This window comes from Cupressus sempervirens, chromosome 3 (assembly GCF_028749045.1).
Source record: "Cupressus sempervirens isolate cs-2001-9-10 chromosome 3, ASM2874904v1, whole genome shotgun sequence".
Taxonomy (NCBI): Eukaryota; Viridiplantae; Streptophyta; class Pinopsida; order Cupressales; family Cupressaceae; genus Cupressus; species Cupressus sempervirens.
This window is the reverse complement of record NC_143120.1, coordinates 985114684-985129686: the sequence shown is the minus strand read 5'-3', so window position 1 is coordinate 985129686 and position 15003 is coordinate 985114684. Positions and strand designations below refer to the sequence as shown.

Here is a 15003-nt window from a genome sequence, read left to right as displayed (position 1 = left end):
ACAATCTATATTTTTTTTTCAGATGGGAATATGCATCCATGTACATAGTGAATGCAATCACTATTTTGCCAGAATTTAAACCATGCTATTTTCTTCTATGGCATCAAAGACATAAACTCAATATCAAGAACTCACTGGAATACGATTGTCACTGTTATCGAAAACAATCTCCACGAATGCTGCCAAGACTTGATGCCCTGCACCTTCCTATCATTGGAATGATAAACCATTGGACAGACTCATTAGTAAAAATAAGAAGCCAAGTGCTGTATTCAATAACTATAATTACAAAGGATAGACTTACATGTAAAAGTGCTTGTCTATCTTCAGCACGAAGATTGTGGAACAGGTCACTCAAGACAAACCGTATTGCTAGTAACCAAAAATTCACAAAATCACACGTTAGCACTAAAATCTGAAAATGGGAATAAAAAAAATATATTCTGTGCAAGTGTTTCCATGGAACTGTGCAAATTTTGAGATTTCCCTCCATGTGCACTTTTTAGCCAGAATATCTTATTAAATGTTATTTCCCCCTAATTTGTCAAACTTTGTAGCTGCGATAGAGATCTTTATCTCTTATAGAAATATGTCTGTTATGACCTTTATGGTCATCTTCAGCTGAAAGAGATATTTGTGATTATATTTAAGTTAATACTATGCAAAAGATGTGTCATACGTCATGCAAAGAGGCATGTGTATGGAAATGTGTAGTGTTGAATATATGGGACTCAAAGAGACCTTTGTGTGAAAGATGAAGAGTCTTATGCAATCTACTTATATAATTGTGTGGTCTATTGTAAATCAATGGTGTGAAAGCTTTGTACTATGAGCTTTTCTTGATCAATAAAAGTTATATTTTGCTGGCGTAGTTGGGTTTTTCCTTTTAATTTTGGAAGGGTTTTCCCAGGGTAATTTTGTGTCTCTTGTATCTATTTTGAGTATTCCTTATTGCCGCTTATCTTGATTTATGGGCTCAAAACTTAACATGGTATTGTGATAACAGCTGTAAAGGAGAATGTACTATGTTATTTGTGTGAGATTATCTGAGCATATTGTGATCTGATTCATGTCAGCTCTGTCCAAGAGTTGTGTCTATTTTGATGAAATTAGTGTTGAGTGTTTCAGCTTCATATCCATCCTATCTTTCACCAGCTAGCCATCGTCTGTTAATTATTGTTGGAAGAACTAAGGAACGAAATGCACATTCAGAGCAATGAAGGAATCATCAGTAATTGAATAAATTATCAGAAGTGACTGCAATGCCAGAGGACATGACCGTGGATGTCCCTTCATTTCATTTTATGTGAATCTATTTTTTTTCGTATAACATTTTCCTTTTGGTTATATCATTTTTAACCAATGTAGTGGTTTTAGCGTCTTGATCAAGGTGGATTCATCTTTTTTGGTGAAGCTTGTAAATGTGTAACGTTTTTCTCCAGTATAGTTTGAGCATATTTTTGGTGCCGTGTTTCTCCAGAATATTATTGGTGACGTTATTTTGTTTTTTCTCTTTCTCCAGCACAAAAGTCATTTGGCTTCCATCTCGTTCAATAATTTTTTGTGACTCTCCTTGCCGGGTAACGACTCAGACTTTTGACCTTCTCCCATATTCAGTTTTCATTCAAGAGAGTTTGAGTGGAAAAGGCCGCTATGGCAAGAGCATAAATTTATAGTTGGATGTTTTCTGTATTTCACACTCTGGCAGTTTGGCGTATTTTGGTTCTGGAGATTATTGCAGGGCTTTCAGATTTTAATATTCCTGTACAATATAATACGTGTGTGCTTATTCTTTCTGGTTGAGTGTTGCAGATTATATTCAGTTTTGTTCAGTCAGTGTTGAAGACATGGAAAAAATTCTGTTGATTCTTTCTGTTTCTATTTAGAAGACTGATTTGCTTCCACTTCTTCAATAGATGTTGTTTTACATCCAAGTTTAGCAAGTATCGAATTTAAAAATCAAGATGGCATGAGCAAATCTGAACTGACATAAAATTCCGCAATACAAGAACTCACGGCCGTGATGGCGAAACTGAGAGGTTCCAGATCTAGATGATCGCATGCATTTTTTCGGACACTTCTCAGCATGTGTTCAAGGGGTTTGGTGCTATTTCATTCATTCTTGTCTCTGAGAACTTTCAGTTTCCATGAGCGGCTCAGGTATTGGAAGTATCACATTTTAGTTTTTTATATTTTATATATATATATATATATACTCTTTTTTATCATGTGTAACCTTTGTGCAGTTTCTGTGAATTATTATAATTTATATAGGTGCAATTGTATAAATCTTTTCATATTCTGTCACAAGTCACCCATTAAATGCAGGACGAAAAGAGTTTGGCGATATTTTTAATTAGAAGAATTTGAAAATATATATGTGTTATTCTCCGATCTGTGTAAAATTGGGATAGATTTCTAGATTGACAGGAATCTTAGTAGAAGAAGCTCAAAATTTTATGACAAGTGTGGGATCATCGTAGATTTCAATCGTGTGTAATCCTTGGGTGATTGGGATGGCCTAGTCTTTCTGTTGGATCACATTTCTGAATCTTTTGCATTAAAATCCTAAGTAGGCAGAATCCAGATGTAGCTTTAACGGTCTTGCATAGTAGTGAATACGATGGACAGTTAGCAGTCTAGATTCTTATTCTTTTCTTTTCTGAGAATATACGGGGTATGTGTTCTCATCAATTATGACCAGTGTTTCTCCTATTGGTGGATGAAGTACATAGCAACATCAAATGAGTTTCTCTTTTGAGGATATCGATATATCTAAGGCTCAGTACGCATTATTCAGTTTATATCATAGGCTGAAATCAGTAGAATACTTTAATATTCATGCTGTGATTCTCAGGAGTAGAGGCTATTCGCATGTAAGTTTTTGATGGATCGGTAACATTCATTGTTGTGCGCATGCAGTGTTACACTATGTGTGTAGAGATTTATTAAAATAATGGAGTACAGGCTGGCATCAACCTAAAGATCAGGATCATTAGTAAGGGGCTTTGGTATGTTCTGTGAGATATTATTATATGATATGATTTCAATGAATAATCATACATAAGAAGTTTTTATGGTTATCATGTGCATGCTGACCTGACTTTGTGCAAAAGCCTGTGATGAGACTTGCAGGTTATTCTGAAAGATGTCGGCTCTCATTTTCATTTATGGGTGCAATGGGATGGTGAGAGATTATGCAACGACGTTTGCAGTCTTGATACTAAACTGGTGGCACCGTATAAGGGAAGATTATATTTAGAGAGAGAGACTATTCAGATTCAGTGGGAGATTGTGTGACAGAGAGAGATGTCCAACCCTTTGCAAATTTATGTGATAGTCAGCCATCTTATAGTGGTGATTAAAGTTGTCCAAACTGAGAGGGAGTCTTTTTTAAGAAAAAAATGTCTCTGTTATTAATGCTGTCCCTGCTGAGAGGGAGACTGTGTTATTAAATGTTGTCCCTGATGAGAGGGAGTCTTTGTTAAGAAAAAAAAATTATTTGTTATTAATGTTGACCCTGCTGAGAGGGAGACTCTATTAGTAAATGTTGTCTCTGCTGAGAGGGAGACTCTGTTATTAAATGTTGTCCCTGCTGAGAGGGAAATACTGTTATTAAAGTTGTCCCTGCTGAGAGGGAGACACTGTCAAGACAAAATCTCAGTTAATAATGCATTCTTTTCTGGGAGAAGTTCAAGGTAAAATCCCTCGTTCCACCCTCTACGAATATGTACGGTGGACCACCCTAAACAAGTAGGCATGGTTGATTTGCATTCTTCTGTAGAAAAAGTCTGAGCTGAAATCCCTTGTTTCACCCTCTACGAGTAAGTACAGTGGATCACCCTCTACAAGTAAGCATGGTGGAAATGTATCCTTCTCTGGGAGAAGTTTTGAAATAAATGTCTTCTTTCTACCCTCTGCAAGCAGGCATGGTGAAAGTCATGAGTGTGAATTTATCATCTTTGGTTGCAGCTATGTGCGCATTACTGACTAAAAGATCTCTCTCTTGCTAAGAGGGAGTGTTGAAGTTTGTAGTTGCGACAGGGATCTTTATCACTAATATAAATATGTTTGTTATGACCATTATGGTCATCTTCAGCTGAAAAGGATATTGTGATTATATTTAAGTTAATATTATGCAAAAGAAGTGGCATACGTCATGCGAATAGGCATGCATATGGAAATGTGAAGTGTTGAATATATCGAAATATGAAGGGTCTTATTTTTGGCACTCAAAAAGACTTTCGTGTGAAGTTGAAGAGTCTTATGCAATCTATTTATATGATTGCATGGTGTATTGTAAATCAACGGTGTGAAAGCTTTGTATCAGCAAAAGAGATATTTTGCTGCTGTGGCTGGGTTTTCCCCTTCAATTTTGGAAGGGTTCTCCTAGGTTGATTTTGTGTGTATCTATTTTGAGTATTCCATGTGCACCTTTAGCCAGATTATCTTATTAAATGTTATATTTTCCCCTTTATTTACCACATTTAAAATGTCTATTACATACCATGGAAAAAATTTGTCTTGCCTGAGCCATTGGCACCAACTGTAGCAAAAAAATAAAATATTTATAGATTAGATGCCATCAAATCACAAACAGCTAATTCAACCCTTACATATTAAAGAACTTTGCAAAACAAATATCAAAATCACTTTACTGAAATGTCTGTGATATGTATATGAATAAAAAGAATTAGCAAAACTCAATCAACATAAGGATACGGTAAAGCAAGAAAACAACCATAACCCAATTATATGGTCAGGACTTGAAACATACTCAAACTACCTGTAAAATCCTTATATATTTGCAGACAACTTCAATTAAAAATGGCCGGGGAATGACTAGATTCCCCTACAACCCAGTGACTTTTTGTTTCACCTATTCAAAAACATTGCAACATTCAAACCCAAAGAAAAAACTCATTTGTGTCGTTTTGAAAATTGTGAAGAGAAGAAAAAAGAAGTGCACTGTTGTCAGAAGCCAAATGAAAGAAGGAAAGAGAAGTGAGCAAAAAAATACTTAGGAGACTATTTTGTTTGTATGTACTCTATGTTTGCACTTACAGCTGTCATTTACATTTTCAGTAAAAAACTGAAAACAAATAAGAACTGGCAGGAGTCAAGGTAGTGATGGTGAGGAAATTGAAATTGAAATTGACCAACCATGCCATGTAAGTTCTTCAAGGAGTCAGAGTGTTTCAGAAAATCCACTCCATTACCCTTCTAACCTATAGAAAAGGTATTCCACATCTGTAGCCTATTCCCCCTCTACAAACCCTTTTGCCTCTTTAAATGTAAGAAGCTTATAAACAATATAAAGGTTGGCCATCAGAACAAAGTTACTTGTATTTGGTTGCTTCCCTTATTTCTAGAAGATCTACCCTTAATGAGTTCATCGGGACGAAGATCGTTGATGGTTTTAGTGCACCATTCAGGCCAGAGAATTGATGTGCAAACATCACATGGAGGAGGAATAGTTGGAGTTGGAGGGGGAATAGGATCTACAACAGGTGCAAGATTAGCATCATCTGAAGGAAAGTCAGGTAGCACATCATCCCTCCCATCAAGTGGACCTAACAGAAGACGGATACCCAAATCTAAGGCCTTCAAATATTGATCCTCAGAATTCTGCTCCAACGAGGAATGAAGAAATGGCCCTCATTCTTCATCAAAGTCAACATCGAAACTGAAGATAAGACAATCAGTGTCTACATTACTCAGTTGATAAGCCTTATGGTTGTCACTCTAACTTGTAAACATAAGCTTTTGACTCTTGGAATCCAACTTGGAGCATTGAGCATCTGGAATCCATACATATGCTAAAGAGCCAAAAACTTTTCAGATAGTTGATCCCAGGTTTTTTACCAATCTGGTCTTCCTCGGGAGTCTTCCCCTTAATAGCATGTGTGAGAGACCAATTAAGGAAGTAGATTGCAGTAAACACTGCTTCTACGCAATATTTCCTGAGAACATTTTTGAATTCCATATTAGTCCTGGTCATTTTTGTAATGGTACGATTGTGACACTCTACGACATCATTTTGTTGAGGTGTATAAGGTGTGGTTAACTAAGGTTTTATGCCATGTGTATCACAAAATGTGGAGAAAGCATGAGAACAACGCCCCCCCGCGCCCCCCCCTTCCCCCCTCATTATCAGACATAAGAGATATAATAGAACACCCAAACTCTCTTTCTACTAAAGAGATATACCTAGATCCAATGAGTGCTAAGTGTTCCATTTATTCTCATGAGAGATGGATTCGCGTTGAATCAGTACTCGTGAAACATGGGTTAATGGGTTTGACTCAAAATCACACAGTTAAATCCTAATAGCAATATCACTATTTGACTTGTGGAAATTATCTCCTACTTATCAATTGATGAGCTTAGGGGCTTTCTAATGAATGGTTCATAAGGCACAACATTTGAAGGTTTTGCAAATGGGGTTGCAAGCTTTGGGTTTAACCATGGAGGAAACTCCGTAGTTAAGCACGCTCAGGCTGGAGTAGTACTGGGATGGGTGACCTCCTGGGAAGTCCCGGTGCTTCACCCCTATGAGCATCACCTAGATCCAATGAGTGCTAAGTGTTCCATTTATTCTCATTAGAGATGGATTCATGTTGAATCACTACTCATGAAACATGGGTCAATGGGTTTGACTCAAAATCACACAGTTAAATCCTGATAGCAATATCACAATTTGACTTGTTGTGGAAATTATCTCCTACTTATCAAACTCAATCAAATAAATTTCAATAGAGAAATTATAAATTTTTCAAAAAAATCAAGACTGCTCTCATACCATATTATTGGAAGTAATTGGAAAAAAATTGATGTATTAACAAATGATCAAGACGATCATTATAACGAGTTTTACAAATTTACAAAACAGAAAGCGTCTGATAAGAAACTTAAGAAGATCATCTAATCGGTCTTATCCAACTAAATAACATTATATACAAAAGATGACCACTAAAGCAATAAAATAACAATATTATTTTAATAGTCCCTCCTTGTTAAGGAGTATTCCAATTGCTGAATGTTGATCTCAATCTCAATCAGTGTCTGGACATGGTACCAGTGGTCTGGACCTTGTTCAATGCCAGTCAAAGACAGGCAGAAAGCTAATGATTACTTTAACCACTCACTAAAAGGTGAGCATGATAACAGTGGAGTTGATACAAGTTTGGATAAGGGATGATTGCTCTGTCATTATGGATTGGTGAACTGATATTAGACATCAGCCACTCATCCATGTTCTTGTCACATGTACAGAAAGGTTTTATTTGATTGTTTGTGGAAGAGAAAAGATGCAAGCTTCCAATTTCAGAATTTGAAGGATTCAGTAGAATAAGTAGGCGAACAGTTTGCATATATTCACTCATAGAAACATTAAACTTGTTGCTCATGAAAAACTCAGTTTGCTTATGTTTTGTTGTTTGTTGGACTTGCAATGCATTTTCAAAAACTTCTGAATCTATTTTTATAACTTCACTATGATGTAAACTATCAGTTTCATTCATTTGTAGCAAATACTCAAAATACATATATTGCCGTATTACTTTCAAACAAAAAGATTTTACAAGCAGAAAGCTTCACACTCTGCAGTACATATGGCAAATCCTCAGAACATGCACAGCAGTGAAAACAATCTCAAATACCTCCTCCAAACCGCACACTTCTCAGTCCACGTTTACAGAAATGTCTCTTGCTGCAATATTTAGACTGAAAATGCTGATTACCAAAATCAGGTAAAGCAGATTTCAAATGAAAGACAATAAAAATGAAAACCTCTGGTAATGACAGGAACCCGGTACCAATTCACTAATGATATGGAGTTAATCCTCCACACCAAAAATATGAGAAGGCTATGCTACAGTAAGTATTCTGAGCTTCACACCAAATCAAAAGACCATTCTTTAACACCAAAGCCAATATAAATCCTCAAGCCCTGAATATAATCTGCAGTGATTCAAAAACCATGACAAGTCGCACACCATAAATGTAATAAAATCCACACCACAATTATATGAAAAACTCTTGCCATGAAAAAGCCAAAACCCCAAAATCCACGCCAAAACAACACTCACTGAACATTGACACCAGAATTGGAGATAGAAATCCAACACCAAGAAAGAGGTTACAAACCCTAAAAATGTCCAACAACAAGAAAGATTATCTGAAACTTGCACTTCATCCATTGAAAAAACCATTAAAGATTTCAAACTAAATGCACTGTGAAGTAACTGATTGATATCTCCAAGAAATGTGAGCTCGGATAGATTTTCAACCACAGAGATTGATTTCCAAGCGAGGGTTTTTGTCCTTCAAATGCCTGAGATGAACCATGTTCAATCTCTTGAACCCCAACAGAGTTTCTTCCTCTTAATCCAATAGAAATCAGATACAATAAACTTTGGCATAATGAAAAAGATCATCAAAAAGCATTTTTGTCAGCTAAAGTCCAACACCCAGAATTTAAATTTCATCTCACCTTATGTCTCCCAATGTTGGCATCCAACTTTTCGAAAGCACTTCATTTGATAATTTAAAATTACACCTTATATATTCCTAGACCCCAACTAAAATTACTTTACTAATTCAAATAATGTTAAATATACAATTTAACTTTCATGCTTTAAAATTATTTAAAATAATCCCTCAAAACACCAGAAGTCGCTGTATATGTAACCACTACCTATACCAGAATAGTATCACTGTCAAAACCAACAGAACTGTTAGCAGATAACTGATGCTTACATGAGCTCACACAATTAATTGAAGTGTTCTCCGAGAAGCAAAGTGAAAAAAACCCAAAAAGATAGGTGCCATGACACCACTTAACATAAAAAGCAATGTTCTTCAAGGGCCATTGAGAACAAATCAAAAAAAACTCAAAAAGATATTTGCCATGTAACCACTTACTATAAATGTCAAAGTTCTCCACGAACAAAAGTGAGCTCAAGAATGTTGTCAGGAAATTGGATAGTTAGACAGTTGGTCTACTTGAGGGACTTACACAGATGCGACGGTTCGCCTTGCATCCCCTCAAACACTATATGTATGCATTCTTCCTGTTGATCGGGACATGGTTGTACAGAATACATTATGTATGGTAACCAATTAATGAATATAATACTATTGTGTTCTCTTTATATTCTATGCTAAATACTTTACTTCTTGTATGCAACTAATCTCGGTTACCCCACGAGGGTAAACATTTGGCTTCATTGTCTATTATGAATCTAGGAAGAGTGACGCAAACAATGGCATAGAAAGAATAGAATAAATGGGAATACCTATCACGAAGACTGTGAGGACTAATGACAATGGAGTGACCGCGTTGTATGAAGGGGACCATGAATTGACGGCAAATCTCAACATTTTCTTCTGCACGAGTATTGAATATTTCGTATGGAGAGAACAACATTTTCTAGGAAGAGTGACGCAAACAATGGCATAGAAAGAATAGAATAAATGGGAATACCTATCGCGGAGACTGTGAGGACTAACAACAATGGAGTGACCGCATTGTATGAAGGGGACCATGCACTGACAACAAATCTCAACATTTTCTTCTGCACGAGTATTAAATATTTCGTATGGAGAGAACAAGATAGACTACGGTTCAGATACTCAAAGGAGTATAGCATACCTTAAGACACTAGAGGATGCCTTGGAGATGGGTCAAGTAATTGGACATAATGCAATGTCCATAACGAAGGAATTACAGGTAGTTCTAGCCTACATACGGAGGAGATGCCCTAAACATTTTTTATCCTGCTTTGAGGCAAGAGGGTAGCCAGCAATTGAAACGCCCGTAATCATGGCAAACTGGACCACCTAACCGAAGTTGGGACTAAGCAACAGCACTATGGACAAGCTTGCCCATGAGGTAGTAGCAACATATAAAGGCGCCTACTATGCTCAGCAACATGCAGATGCCAATAGAGTGGCGGCTAAGACGTCTAGAAAGCTAGAGGAAAAGTCTCAAGAGGAGTTAGCCAATCAGTTGGCTAAGCAACAACCGGATTGGGCAGCAGAGCGAGCAGCGCTCATACAGGATAAAGGAAGGGCCAAAAATGAGTTAGAGGAGGCCAGAACCGAAGTGATGGCACGTAGGGCGAACTACACATAGAAGGAAGCACAGGTTATAGAGGTAGCACTTTTGCTAAGGGAACTGTGGAGATCAATGCAAAAAGATTCACACATTCACACGGATCAAGTCTGAGTTACAAAGGATATTGGGCACTTTAGGGACACACCCTCCTCTTAGTTAATGTTTTTGATGTACTAAGCAGTTGTCTCCAATTTTGTAAGTCGTCAGGAGACAACCTTTTCTTTTGGGGGATATGTTGTTGTTTGGAAATTGGGTAGTTAGAAAGTTGGTCTACTCGAGGGAGATAAATGGATACAACAATTCGCCTTGCATCCCCTCGGACACTATATGTATGCATTCTTCCTTTTGATCGGGACATGGTTGTACGAATACATTGTGCATGATAACCAATCAATGCATATAATACTATTGTGTTCTATTTACATTCTATGTTAAATATTTTACTTCCTGTATGCAACTAATCTATGTTACCCCACCACGGTAAATATTTGACATCGTTGCCTATTCTGAATCTAGAAAAAGTGACGCAAACAATGGCATACAAAAAATTGAATAAATGGGAATGCCTATCCTGGAGACTATGAGGACTAACGACAACGAAGAGACTGGACGATATGAAGGGGAGCATGAACGAACGGCAAATTTCCACATTTTGTTCCATGCAAGTATTGAAACTTTCATACGAAGAGAAGTCATACATGAACAAGTTCCCAAGGACACTATTTGGGATGTACTGAACGTGAGTCCAACTGCAAACCGATTGTTGTGTCAGTTCCCTCGATTGTTCGCACAAACGTTCTTGGCGCAAGTGAGACAAAGGGAGGAAGCGGCAAGAGAGCAGCACACAAAACAAACTCTTGGGAACTTTCTGAAACATAATCGTCGAGAACCAGAGGATCCCGATGAAACCTAACGGAGGTCTAACCCATGAGGCCGACGTCATGGGAATGTAAATGGAGTGCGAGTGAAAAGAGCACTAATACTCTGTAACGGTCGAATAAACGACCCATGATGGTGTATAGAGACAATGTATAAATAAAAGTGTTCTTGTTATTTATAATGTGTTTTTAAGAATTGATGCCAAATCAATTGAATAAGAATATAAATAGAAGTGAACAAAATAATGATGATGTCCACGCCGCACATCAAGCTTTGACCCTAAGACAGCAAGTGAAGCGAAGGCAAAAGCTCAAGAAACTCGCTGACGGCTACCACGTAGGGGTCACAAAGGGTGACCACGATGCCACGAAAGGTGCACTAAACGAAGAGCACAGTTTGCCTAATCGTCTAGAATTGAGAAGTACGGAGGATTTACTAGAGGAGACACGGCAAAGGTTGAATCTGATCAATGAAACGAGGTAAGAATTTCTAAATTTGCATACAACACAGGTAGAGAATCCGGATAGAAGTGAAGAAGGAACCAAGATGGCTCAAGGTGTCGAAAGAGCACGAGCCAAGGTGACCACTTTATCCCCCACACACCATACGAACAAGTACAGTTTGATAATCGAACAACCCTCTTTTCAGAATTTATCACACCGCAGTGTAAGGCGGGTGCACAGTGTAACGCACCGACACAGGCAACATCAGCACCGATAGTACAACGGGGGGGGCACAACCAACAATCATCGCTCGGAACAAACAAAAAATTCCCAACTTTACGGGCCAAGCAAAAGAGGATCCCGTACAGACTGCCATACATGTGAAACAAATTGGACCACTAATGGCATCACTGATGAGGACAAGTGGATCAAATAGTTTCCTACCACAATAAGGGAAGGAGTCATTGACCGGTACTCTCATGTGGATAAAAATGGTTTAACATGGACGGCAGTGAAAAAAGAATTCCAAACGGAATTTAAGTTGCTAAGAGACAACAATGAGATCCTTTCCGAGATCTACAACACAAAACCAGCAAAGAATGAGTCTGTTAGAGTCTACGGGCGATGGTTAAAGGAATTAATGGGGAAAATGGAATCTGTCTGTGCTAACGAACTGAAGAAGTGGTGGTTCGTCAAAGGACTAAAAACTTCCCTCTAAAAGAAGATGAAGATCGTACCCCCGAAAAAGTACGATGATGCATATAACTGTGCAATGGACTTGGAAAGCAAATGTAAGACTTCCAAGAAAATTAAGTCCTCAGACAATGAGTCCTCGGAGGAAAGTAGTGAAGAGGAATCAAGTAAGAAAGTAACTGCCCTAAAAAATACCTCAAGAGGATGATGAAGGAACTTAAGGCAACGAAAAGAGGATCAAACAAAATAGAGGAGATGTGGTGTACAGACTGGTCTTATCTGAAGAAGTGGTGTACGGACTACAAGGAAGAGAGACACACAAATGGGTCTTCTCTGAAGAAATCCTTTTGCAACATTTGTCAAATTGCAAGACATTTCACCAAAGAATGCCCCTATAATCTGAGGGTCAGAAACCAACAAGTGTTGTTCACACAGAACTATTCAGTAACATGGATCGATTTCAGCAAATGTAATTATAAGTAGGAGATAATTTCCCAAACAAGTCAAATTATGATATTGCTACAGGATTGTGGTTTTTGAGTCAAACTATGATATTGCAAATGTAATTATACTACCATTGTTATAGGTATTTTCCAAATGTAGATCACAATCTCTTATAAATATAAGAGTAAGAGACATGTCTCTATGATTAATCATTATTAGTTAATATATATTAACAATATAAATCACAATATAACATATGTATTATATATAATATATATGTATAATATATTATATATATAATATAAAATATAATATAATATATTATATTATATATATATTTATAATATTATATATATAGAATAATTATAATATTATATATATATGATATACTATATCAACATTGTAACTTACGATTAAATCAATCCATTTTGGCTTAATCTTAACACTCACCCTTAGCTAGGGAGGATTTGTTATGAAAAACATTATGCTCTCAAGCATATGGACATATACCATCTCAATGTGATATTCCTAGAATGGCATATTTATGGATATCAACATAAATCCATCAACACACACATATATATATTAACATATATTACATATGGAATTGGCTTAAATTCACTATGAGGCTAAATTTCTCAACACTCCCTCTTTAGCAAAGAGAATTGAAGCAATTATAATACAAGATTTGAACACCACTTTAAGTGTGGTCTATGACAAAGTTAAGTTATGGTGTTCGGCAAGATCCGTTTAGAAGAACCATAACAATTGATTTTCAGGTTGTCTGGCAAAATCTAGCCCGAAGAACCATGATAACGCTTGCTCCAACATATTTTGGTGTTAGGAGATAGATCAACTATTGATAAAGTCGTCATCTTAAAATAGTGACCTCACATAAATCAATGATCGTCACCTTTCATAACACACAATTGCAAAACTTTAATATTTTTGTGACAACAACTTAATGAAGTCCAGTATGATACATTCATTATCGTGACTTTCAACACTCTGGGACAACAACTTAATGAAGTCTATCAATGATAATAGGTCTAACATTTATAAGATCGTCATCTTACAATGATTATCTTCTGTTTATATATGTCAATGAAAGATTGTCACCTTAATTATATATCATATGTGAAATAGTAACCACCATGAGCCAAGTCATAAGGTGGTACAAACACTTTCACCTCAGTTCTCCCTCACAGAGAAGAATGCATTACAAGGAATTTCACTTAGAATTTCTCATAGACAATATATCATTTACAAAGAATTGCACCTCAAAATTCTCCATCTAAACAATGATCCTGGGAAGTCAGGTCCAATAGTTACTCCCTTAGAGACTCTCTTACTCTTAATCTAATATCAATCTTCCTCTTGATGCACTCAAGAGTAGGCCCATCAAAATCATGCAGTCGCACACATGTATCTCTAGACTCCCTCTAAGTATCAATCTTCTAAGCTCCTGCATTGCTTTAGAAGAAGTGTCATACTCCCTCTCAATGTAGAAAGATCTCATAATCTCAATCATCAAAGATGTTTGCTTCAAGAGCCTCACTTTATCCATCTTGTTCATTAGGGTCTTTGGAGCTACCATCATTAGATTGAGTCTGCACAATATTTGGTAGCATATGTAAAGTACCAACCTTCTTTCCCTATAAGAACATCCTCAAACACAAAGGAAAAGATCAAGACAAATAACCCTTATAGTATGTGTAGAATTACAAATAAGAGAGACAGAATACATGAGAAGATAAATGTAATATTCAATGCCAATGAATACTTCTCTGTACATCCTTCATACAAGTTTCTCAATGAAGGTCCATATGTGTCAACAAATCTCCATATAGGCATTTGTCAAATAATGATAAAACATTGGCTATTCTTTTCCCCTTCAATGTAAAATTCCCACTTATTCCATTTTATAGATTTTTCAATGCCTATCAACCTCTCTATCATTGTCTTCTAAACATTAATATGGTGAATGTACTTTCAATTCAACTTTCTTAGTGATGAATCTCATACAATAAAACTTGTAGGTTGAATATCAAATAATGACTGATACTTTCCTCCAAATTGATCTATGACCATACGGCAAAATTGATAGAAAAAAATTTAATGTTGAAACCTCCAAGCCTCTGTATTGAGAAGTTATGATTATCTCCTATAAATTTGAGTTTAAGGATATCTGATACACCATGGACCATGGACCATAGACCAAGCTCTTTACAATATGTTTCTCTTTATATATATATATATATATATATATATATATATATATATATATATATATATAAGGATATCTGATACACCATGGACCATGGACCATAGACCAAGCTCTTTACAATATGTTTCTCTTTACATATATATATAAGGATATCTGATACACCATAGACCATGGACCATAGACCAAGCTCTTTCCAA

General features: G+C 36.5%; 1 protein-coding gene across 1 annotated transcript in view; it reads right to left on the bottom strand.

The window, feature by feature from the left end:
• TTN7 (Structural maintenance of chromosomes (SMC) family protein) overlaps positions 1 to 15003 on the bottom strand; it is a 209268-nt gene that overhangs the window by 153280 nt on the left and 40985 nt on the right. The window contains exons 3-5 of the mRNA XM_089822696.1: positions 4508 to 4546; positions 305 to 372; positions 136 to 207 (exon numbers count right to left, since the gene is read on the bottom strand). Coding sequence (XP_089678822.1) covers positions 136 to 207; positions 305 to 372; positions 4508 to 4546 — 179 coding nt within the window. The remainder of the gene's footprint in view (positions 1 to 135; positions 208 to 304; positions 373 to 4507; positions 4547 to 15003) is intronic.